This window comes from Ochlerotatus camptorhynchus, unplaced genomic scaffold, assembly GCF_037179485.1.
Source record: "Ochlerotatus camptorhynchus isolate MF236.1 unplaced genomic scaffold, CSIRO-AGI_Acam_v1.1 ptg000277l, whole genome shotgun sequence".
NCBI lineage: Eukaryota > Metazoa > Arthropoda > Insecta > Diptera > Culicidae > Ochlerotatus > Ochlerotatus camptorhynchus.
This window is the reverse complement of record NW_027040766.1, coordinates 5,994,000-6,003,912: the sequence shown is the minus strand read 5'-3', so window position 1 is coordinate 6,003,912 and position 9,913 is coordinate 5,994,000. Positions and strand designations below refer to the sequence as shown.

Sequence of the window (9,913 nt, the reverse complement as noted above, 5' to 3'; positions counted from 1 at the left end):
CCTCGGAGATGGTTGCGTGTTTTTCCTGTTCGCAGATGATACCGCAATAGCCGTCAAAGGAAGGATGCCTCGCAAAATAACGAACAAACCTCAACGAAGCCTTAACGCCTTTGCTGATTATGCCACCACGTGGAAAATCAAAATCAATGCCTCCAAAACACAAAAGATCATGTTCCTCCATCGGCAATCGCCCAAACTGAAACCGGCTCCCTCTTGTACTGTAATCATGGATGGCACAAGGGTTGAGTGGTCCGCCGAAGTAACCTATCTCGGGATGTTGTTTGACGAAAAGCTCCTATTCCGCTCGCATGTGGAGAAAACCGTAATCAAGTGTTCCGCCTTGGCTAGATGTCTGTATTCGCTGATTTGCCGCAGATCCCGCCTCTCAAGGGTGTACAAACTGGCCGTCTACAAACAAATCATAGCACCTGCGATCCTCTACGCAGCTCTGGTGTGGGAATCATGTGCTCAGACTCACAGGAACAAAATTCAGGTAGCTCAGAATAGAGTGCTGAGGATGGTTCTTGATCGTCCTTTCGACACTAGAATAACAAATTTACACGAAGAGGCAGGCATTGCCAAAATAGATTCTAGAATTAACGAAATTAAAACTAAATTTGCACAAAAATGTAATTTATCAGAACATGCTTTGATAAGCAATTTGTATATAGTAGGTTAGGTGTATATAGTAGTTGTAGGTTAGTTGTAGTTGTAAATAGTAGTTATAAGTAGACTCCTTTTTCCAATTCAAATCAAACCAATCCCACCAAGGTGGTCATACTTTAAAATAGGCCTGATAGGACTAGAAACTGTAAATAATAATTAAAATTTCGCTGTACTAAAGTTGAAAAGACGCATCTGTGTCACTTGAAAAATGCATACATGTAAACCACACAAAAACAAGAAATAAAGATCATTTAAATTAAAAAAAAATCGTTACCAACATGCACAGTTATGTACACCAACTGCTCATTTGTTATCTACTTATCACTCAGTTGTTGAAATTTAATGTAATTGATAGATAAGGATCATAGTTTACTATAGATATGCAAAGAGTAGGTAAATTTTAACATTTGAATCAACACCAATGAATTTTTACTCCCCTAGATGTGCAGCGAGCATTTCTCACTTCATTTTACAACGCAAAAACAAATACAGTTTATTACTAGAATTAAAATCTACTTTTTTTACGTATCTATAACAAGCTTATCTCTATTCTATCTACTGCTTCAAAAAGAATTATGTTACGTCAACTGTGTGCCAAGTTATTAGCAAATTAGCAGTTAATGACCAAAACTGTGTATGCATGCTTAAAAGTCTGGCGGCAGACAACCTGCGACAAAGAAACTGTCTAGTCCAGTGGTTTTCAACCTTTTTTGTTCCATGCCCCCCTTTTCAGAAATTGCTCACCAAGGAACGGTCTTCATCAAAAAATGTTAGATAGTTAAATTCAGCACCTCGGGTAAATTTCACCTATAAAGATTGTTTGGGGATATTCAACTGTTTAACTGAATCCAACAAAAACGTTCCTTGAAACATTGCACATGTTGCTCTGTCGCTCATGGCAAGTCCGTCCCAGAGCACTAATCAGCAAGGTAAGAAAATCGCATTTTATGTTTGCTTCGTAACATTGCTTTTTATACGATGGGACAACCTGTTTAGTTATGATTTTTTGAAGTGTGCCTTGGCAGCGATTAAACGTGTTTGTTTTCTATTGTCGGGATTTTTTGCGATAATCTTCTGTCAGCGTTTTGGTTGGTGGCGCTACGCCATCCGGAAGAATTTTCGTTTGAATTATTTCCAAATGTATAGTCCAGTTCAGTTTTTACGTATTTAGTAACCGTGTTGCGCCAGTGTTAGTGATTTAGACCGTGAAATCAGCATGGAAAGAAAAAATTCCCATTGGTTAAACCCTGTTAAGCCGTGCCGTTCTTTTCTGGATACTAATTTGGTGAGCTCGTTCCTTAATTTTTGTGGTAAATTTTTTTTTTTAAATCATTAAATACGCGTCAATCAAATTTTGTGCTACTGTTTTATAGAAAGTTTCAGTACATTATCAGCATCGATACTGTACCGGAGCGGGGCTTATTGTAAGCAAAATCTTCGGAAGCATGCGATCTTGAAATGGGCTAATGGGTATACGGTAAAGCTATCACCTTCGAACTCCAGAGTTCAAACTTTTTGCAGTCATAAAAAATGGTTACAGGTAGATTTTATGGCCAATTGTTTTGTTCTTTAGTTTCAATAGTTGGTCTAGGCAATGATCCAATTTTATCAGAATATAGTTTTGTCATAGAAAAAGGTTGTGTTAGATCATGTTCGTAAAACAAATTCATGAAAGAAGGATACATATGTGGTAATATAGTAACAGGTTTCCTAATGACTACTGACTACTGATATTAGGCAGAATATAATTTTTCAACAAACACGTGTCGGTCGAATTAGGATTTATCCCAGGCTACTATTGTAGAAAAACGTAATTGATAGATATTGGGCGGAACGCGTCGGAATGTTTAGAAAAATAGGGCGCACGCTTGATTCGGTTTAAGATACATTGTTGACTGCTTTCGGGAACGTGATTTCATTTTAATAACTTGTATACTTGTTTAACCATTGAACGTTGCGTGAAAGTGGAACTTAATGAAGGCATCAGTGCTTTGTCATAGCTTTTAGTTTTCGGATTAGAAAAATCATCGGTTGCAGGACAGTGTTACCGATTTATATTGGATAATCCAAAGCTATGTTGATCATTATAACATTAAATTTTGAATAACAAATGATAAGACAATCTTATTCAAATGTCGTAATAATACCTCTGACCAAGGAAAAATGATTTATATTGTTTTCATAAAAGTTGACGATACAAATACTTATGAGGAAAGGAATTCCGCATTTCCTTTTCCCAAGTCCTTTTCCTCTCCTTCCCTTCCCTTCTTCTCTTTTCAGAAAGCGAGTAATGGCGCTATAACCATATGCCATATAGGGCTAGGACAAGAGTTAGTGCTCAGGTCCCAACCGCTAGAAGAAAATTGTAGCGAGCAAGGGCGCTATAACCTAGGCGAATACAGCATTCCCTCCGTATAGGTTACGTCCGCACACCGCTCTCTGTTGTCCTTCGACTGAGGTCGTCTGGATCGATTGAGGGATCGCAGTGGGTTGGCGGTGCCGTCCACGCTTGTACGGAGGGAGGACTGTACGCTCGAACACAAGGGGTAAATACCTGTGTTCAATCCCAGGAGATCGGACAACCAAGGAGTGTACATTAACTTTCTTAGCTCTGCCACTCCCAACGATTTATATAGCCTATTTTCAAAACCTGCATACGGAGCGGTTGGTACGGTATGTCCCCGCTCTTTGATTACCTGTGGATTAAATGTTAACCACTGTCTATACTTATTAAGTAGACATGGTAAACATTCACTTCCACAAAAATTAACTAAACGCTACACAGTAGGCCTGGCCACTTTATTGTTTGTTTCACATCCTTGATGTGCAGCAGGCATTAATAATGACAAGAAAAATGATAGATGTATCATTTTCCAGGATTCTTTCAAGTACTGGCTGTGTATGTGTAGACTAGACTAGACTAGACTAGATGGGACAACCTGTTTAGCTGTTTTTTCAAACTTTTCCAGAATAAAGTTGTTGAGTTCATCCATTATTATGAAAATATGGGTAATACCTACTATTTCCATCGGAAAACACAGTTTCGCCAATAATCACCCATATTCTTGTTTTCGTTCAAACCGTATTTTCCATACAAAAAAAAAGTTTATGGAAAATACGGTTCGAACGAAAACAAGAATATGGGTGAATGCAAATGGGACGAACTTGCGATAAACGGCAGTGCTAGCAAGTGCTATAATAGTAAAGTTTTCCTAAATTTATCCATACAACACGGAAACTGAGAATATCTCAGTAAGTGTAGAGTTTTCCAAGATTTTCTTGAATATGATTATGAATAAAATTAGAGATATGAATTGCATTCAGTCTATTAGTATACTCATAGACTGAGTAAAATTTTAGTGGATGTTCCTCATATTTTAGCAGTTTTTCCTGGAAAAGCGAGAAAATTTTACTCACTCAGTAAGTAACCCCACTTTTTGCAATTATTTTAGTCGAATTCGACTCAGTTACTGAGGTACTCTGATCGACCGTGTAGAAATAAAACGTCAATAAATTGATACTTGCTAACTTGAACGTAAAATCAAATCATCACATGGTTATTGTAGGACATGGCGTTCTCCTAATCTATTAATGCCTCTAAACTTTTTTAAGTTTTCTCCATATTTAATGCAAACGTATAAACGAGCAACTGGTTGGCGAATGGTTGATTTATTCCTCTCTAGTTACGATTTTTACAGATAGAAAGCATGTTCAGTGTAGCTTGCATCTCCCGGCAGGGCATTCCATTTTAGGAATCGTTCTCGAAGTCGGCTGGGTTCTTGCGGTTGATCTGGGTGTGCATACTTTCGACAAAGTTGTACACCAGATAGCCCATAACGAATGCTGCAAGCAAAACAATCCAAAGGAATCAATTGAGAAATACATACACACCTAGCAGGAATATCCAAACTTACGGGGCGCCACAATGAAGATCTGGGATCGCACTCGCCGGAGCGTATTCGGGATTGCCTTGGTCCACCATCCGGCGAAAGCCCTCTGTTCGTACGAGGAAATCTTGTGGGTGACGATGCCACGCACCTTGGCCAGCTCACCGAATCCGTGACCCATTGTGACTGTTGCTCAGTGGATTATCTCGTTTGGGAAAAAATACGTCGCCTGCGGAGGTAAGTAAAAATGAATGTGGAAAATTAGAACAACTTTGACTTCAGCAGATCCTGGAATTACATAACCAAAAGTGGAAACTTTGATTATTGCTGGGAAGGGCTTAAAACGTTTGTAACAATTATCAAATTTGAAGTTTATAAAGCCGAACGATGGTTTTTCAAAAGTATTGAATTAAAATAACGAAAATTTGCTCATAAAACGAATAAAAACACCCAATTTTCTTCAGACAAATTTTTCACAAACCTTTTTCGACAAAACGATGCGGAGACAATGACGAAACGTCAGAAAATGACGTTCGATGCTGTCATCATTGAAAAATCATCAAGATTGACGATTCGAACAATGAGAGTGGGGACTGCATCAGAGTACGATTGGAAATTTGCGCCACTTTTCAGGATTTCAAATTTTGACTTTTTCAGCAATTGGGTTCTTTAATTTTGGGAAAAAAAATACAATTTTTATACATTATCGGATATACAGGGGCTAAATACAGCCTCGTTAATCTGAAAGAGCTTTGTTTTCTGAGTACAAAGATATTTTTTTTGAACTCATAGACTTTCATCTTGATTTTTAAATCAAGATTTAAAGCAAAATAATAACATCACTGTTCGACACGAGGTTTGATACTAAACTAACAGCTCGCTTCCATACAAAGTTCTAGCGAGCGGTGCTAAGATGGAGATTTTTTCTAATGTAATCGCTCTTATTTATAATTTTAGTATACTAAAATTGATGAAATTTTGGATTTAAATTCCATTTTTAATACAGATTACGAATATACACCCGCATAAACGCGAACCATAAATGGTTAAAAATTGTTTATAATCCCTGCTAAACTTTAACTGAAATCGTCATGGAACTTTACATGAACGTTTGTGTGATAAAGTTTTAACCTTATGTATTTATGGTTCTTTGGAAGTGAACCTTACAAACAATGGGTTGTTAAGAACCATTACCATTCAAAATAGTTGTTCTCTTCATACATTTTCGGAGAGAGGACTATATTAAAACCTTTTCACTTATGGTTTGAGAACTTTAATGGTAATAGTTATGGTAGCCAGTAAGGTCCATTAATGGTTTAGTATTATCGGTCAACTTTACGTGAAATATATCGCGAATTGGTAATCAGTAATTTACAGGCAACCAATTCGCGATATATTCCACATAAAGTTGATGGATGTCACAAAACCAGCTATGAACCTTACCAACTACCATAACCATTACCATTCAAGTTCTCAAATCATAAATAAAATAGTTCCAATATAATTACTTTCCCAAAAATGTATGGAGAAAACAAGAATTTGAAATGGTAATGGTTCTTAACAACCTATTATTTGTAAGGTTCACTTGCAAAAAACCATAATACATAAGGTTTAAACTTTATCACACAAACGTTCATGTAAAGTTCCATAACCATTTCAGTTAAAGTTTAGCAGGGATTATAAACAATTTTTAACCATTTTTGGTAAGGTAAAGTAATGGTTTGCATTTATGCGGGCATTTACCTTAATAACGTATTGAGGCTAATGCATTGAAAATGGAACCGAAATCCAAAATTTCTACAATTTTGAAGCACTGGGAAGAGGAAAATGTTCACCTTTCCTGATTAATGTATTCACCGCAGGAGCTTGAAATCATCATCCACGTGGAATATTTTATTTTCTGTATCGGGTTTGCAGTGATCAGGCGTGTGCTTCCATATATTTTGATGAGAAAAATAAGGATATATAAAACTGTCCTAGCGGTTAAGATCTTCCGCATTTTTAATGGGTGGTTATTTCAGCTGTAAATCAGTTCAGATCTGTAGATAATCGAAAAATAAGAACGCTTCTATAATAAAGCAAAAAATTCATAAGCTCTCTATAATAAAGCAAAAAAATAACACTTCTGATGGAAATTTGCAAGTTGTGCAATAAAATGTACATTATTTTGAGTTTTGAAAATCGTCATTATGATGTAAACAAATGGATTGGATGACATTTCTCCTCAAAATCGGCTAGCGCACTCTACATTAATGGTGCATGAAAAGAGCCTATTTCGTAAAAAGGTTTACACGGTGTTTTCCGAAAACCCATTAATGGGTATAAAAACACCCATTTCCGCTTAAAGTGCCCCTCCTCATTTAATGGGTAAACTATGGTTTACTCATTAATGGGTAAATGGGGGATCTGTCAATAAATGGGTGTTTTTTACCCATCTTCTTGAATTGTGTTTTTCGTAAAATGGGTAAAAAAAATACCCATTTCTTCAAATGGAGGATGCTGGTCTTCGTTGATATAAAAAAACTTTCTAATATTTACATTGAGAATAAATGCATTTGTAGCGAAAAAAAAATATAACACGAGATATTATAATACCACATTGGATACAACTGTATAGACTTATCCGTAAGTCTCTCCAACGTTTCGGAATCTAACCTTTTCCAGAGATCGTCCATTTTTGCTAAAAAAAAGCGGACAGAAACTTTTTGCATTCCCAATGGTCGGTGACGGAATGAGACGATAAAATTTCCAAGTGTTTTTTCACCCACTAGTGGGTAGAAAATATACCCATTATGCAATCGTGAACTAATTCTTTAAATGGGTATTTTTCACCCATTTTATGATTTACAAATTCCCCCATTTTTTGACAGCTTCATACATGGTTTGAAAATGGGTATTTTTTTTACCCATAAATGGGTTTTCACGAAACACCGTGTACACGGTGTTTCGCGAAAACCCATTAATGGGTATAAAAATACCCATTTCCGCTAAAAGTGCCCCTCCTCATTTAATGGGTAAACTATGGTTTACTCATAAATGGGTAAATGGGTGGTCTGTCAATAAATGGGTGTTTTTTCACCCATTTTCTTATATTGTGTTTACCGTAAAATGGGTGAAAAAATACCCATTTTTACAAATGGAGGATGCAAGCGCTCGTTGATGTAAAAATGTTTTTAAAACATTGACAATAAATGCAGGTGTTCCGCTCAAATTTTTCACGAAACATTATAATACAAATTATCCATTGTATTGACTTATCCGTAAGCCTCTCCAACGTTTTGGATTCTAACATTTTCCGGAGATCGTTGCTGCGGACAGTAACTGTTTGCATCGAGGTTTGCATTCCCAATGAGCCGGTGACGGAAATGAGACGATAAAATTTCGAAGTGTTTTTTCACCCATTAATGGGTAAAAAATATACCCATTAATCAACCGTGAACTGATTCTTTAAATGGGTATTTTTTCACCCATTTTATGATTTCAAAATTCCCCCATTTTTTGACAGCTGCATACATGGTTTGAAAATGGGTATTTTTTTACCCATTAATGGGTATTCGCGAAACACCGTGTACGATAAAATGCGCTACTTAAAAAAAAAACAACAAATAGTGGTGCAAAATATTCGACCTATTCGCAAGTCCCACTGATTTTTTTTATCTGTCAAACTCACATGCCTGTTTGTTGTTGTTATTCAATCGGTCGAATTTCTCCGGCGGCATTTTCATAATTTTCTTCCCGAAGATTGCACATAAATCGAACCCGTTCCGAGAAAGTGACAAACCATGTCTACCCGGTGGTATCCGATCTTCCAGCGCGGCAACCCTCAGCTACGGGTTTTCCTTCCAAATTTCTGGATGAAACTGGTTCGACCGGAATACGAACAACCGCCGAATGTGGTGCAGTTTGCCTGCTCAATGGAAATGACCAAATATGACGTGAAGAACTACCTAGAAAAGATCTACAACATTCCGGTGGTGGACGTTCGTACGCGGATAGCCATGGGTAAGACCAAGCGGGACATGGTTATGGGTTATATCTCGAAGCATGATGACACCAAACTGGCCTACGTCACACTGGTAAGTTGGAATTGTGCCGTTTGTACATGTCACCATCAATTTCACGTACGATTCCTATTTCAGCCGAAGGATATGAAATTCGAGTTCCCCAATCTGTTTCCGGCGGAAGCCAAGCAACAACTGGAAGACGATAAGAAATCGTTGGATGAAGCTAAGAAAAATCACAAGAAGTATCTAGAAAAGAACAAACACCGACCCGGCACTCCCGGGTGGTTTTCGATTTAGGATTCTGTTTAGTTATTGTCATCAGTAGGAATTTGTAATAAACGTATATCGAACTAGTCCAATCGAATACATTTATTCATGTATGTATACCCGAAATAACAAGTGAAAGTCATAAAAAGCTTTCGAACCAAACCTAAATAATTCAACGTTTGAAACTGTTAAGGAAAAGCTTGATAGAATCCACAAATGACCGTTGTCATGACTGATTCGCCTTGTAAATTCAGCCATTTGCGGATTCCATCAATCTTTATAACTAATCAATCAATAATTGATTAGTGGTTGTGTTTGAATCCTCCAAACAGATCCTCTGCCGGCATTTCCTTCAAGAAGCGGTGATTATTCCAGCATTTCGGACACTGTTGGAAATCCATTAGGAACAAAACCTGCGGAAGATGTTGCTAGTTGTTCAAAATGTTTCATTCCCGAAACGAAAAGTAAACACTCACATTCGGATGAGCCGGACACGGTCGACGTGTTCGGCCAAACGATACGGAATTGCACCTGGAGCAGACGACCTTCGTTGGGCGTCGATCGCAAATGCAATTTGGATCGTAACGAGCCGCTTCCACCAAACGATTAGCCAATGCAGATTCCTTTGGTGGACATGAGGGCTTCGGCTTACGCTGTTGAGAGGATCGTAATTTACTTTTATTCATTGCACTGTAACTTGAATGTGCGATGGAAATTTAAATGTTCGCACCAAGCGCCGTAGAAAAAAAAATAACTGAATAGATCAGTGCACGGTCCCTAACCTCACTTTTTGCTCCCTATCATTTTGCTTCTGAGTAAAAGAGATAGCAACGAATGGGAGCCAAAACAAACCACCCAAAACTGTCAAAACTTACGGGTGAGAGAAGAGTGCGGCAAATCTTCGTGAACTGATCAATTATGGAAACGAAACGATGATTAAAAAATGATAAATTTTTTTTTTCGATTATTTCCGCGGAACAAAAACAAAAGCTACACGGCGAATGAGAACGACTCAAATTTGAGTTTAGTTCACTCATAATCGCCAAAAGTGCAGGAACTCAGCGATGAGTAAATTTGCCTCATGTTTTC

At 37.5% G+C, this 9,913-nt stretch overlaps 2 protein-coding genes across 2 annotated transcripts; one reads left to right on the top strand and one right to left on the bottom strand.

The window, feature by feature from the left end:
• Positions 1 to 4,306: 4,306 nt before the first annotated feature.
• On the bottom strand, positions 4,307 to 4,816 carry LOC135706421 (cytochrome b-c1 complex subunit 8). Its single transcript, XM_065228027.1, has 2 exons — positions 4,581 to 4,816; positions 4,307 to 4,509 (listed from the first exon to the last, which is right to left on the bottom strand). Exons 1-2 carry the CDS (start codon positions 4,732 to 4,734, stop codon positions 4,415 to 4,417), a joined length of 249 nt encoding a protein of 82 aa, XP_065084099.1. The 5' UTR covers positions 4,735 to 4,816; the 3' UTR covers positions 4,307 to 4,414.
• Positions 4,817 to 8,250: 3,434 nt separating this feature from the next.
• mRpL23 (mitochondrial ribosomal protein L23) lies at positions 8,251 to 8,921 on the top strand. The gene is made up of 2 exons (XM_065227968.1): positions 8,251 to 8,629; positions 8,693 to 8,921. Exons 1-2 carry the CDS (start codon positions 8,336 to 8,338, stop codon positions 8,852 to 8,854), a joined length of 456 nt encoding a protein of 151 aa, XP_065084040.1. The 5' UTR covers positions 8,251 to 8,335; the 3' UTR covers positions 8,855 to 8,921.
• Positions 8,922 to 9,913: the final 992 nt, after the last annotated feature.

What these genes read in the sequence shown, in the direction of transcription:
- LOC135706421 (XM_065228027.1), bottom strand. Translation starts at nt 4,734, where the DNA reads ATGGGTCACGGATTCGGTGAGCTGGCCAAGGTGCGTGGCATCGTCACC. An exon ending in GATCTTCATTGTGGCGCCCC is followed by an intron (nt 4,510 to 4,580) that starts GTAAGTTTGGAT and finishes TTTTGCTTGCAG; the next exon opens with CATTCGTTATGGGCTATCTG.
- mRpL23 (XM_065227968.1), top strand. Translation starts at nt 8,336, where the DNA reads ATGTCTACCCGGTGGTATCCGATCTTCCAGCGCGGCAACCCTCAGCTA. An exon ending in AACTGGCCTACGTCACACTG is followed by an intron (nt 8,630 to 8,692) that starts GTAAGTTGGAAT and finishes TTCCTATTTCAG; the next exon opens with CCGAAGGATATGAAATTCGA.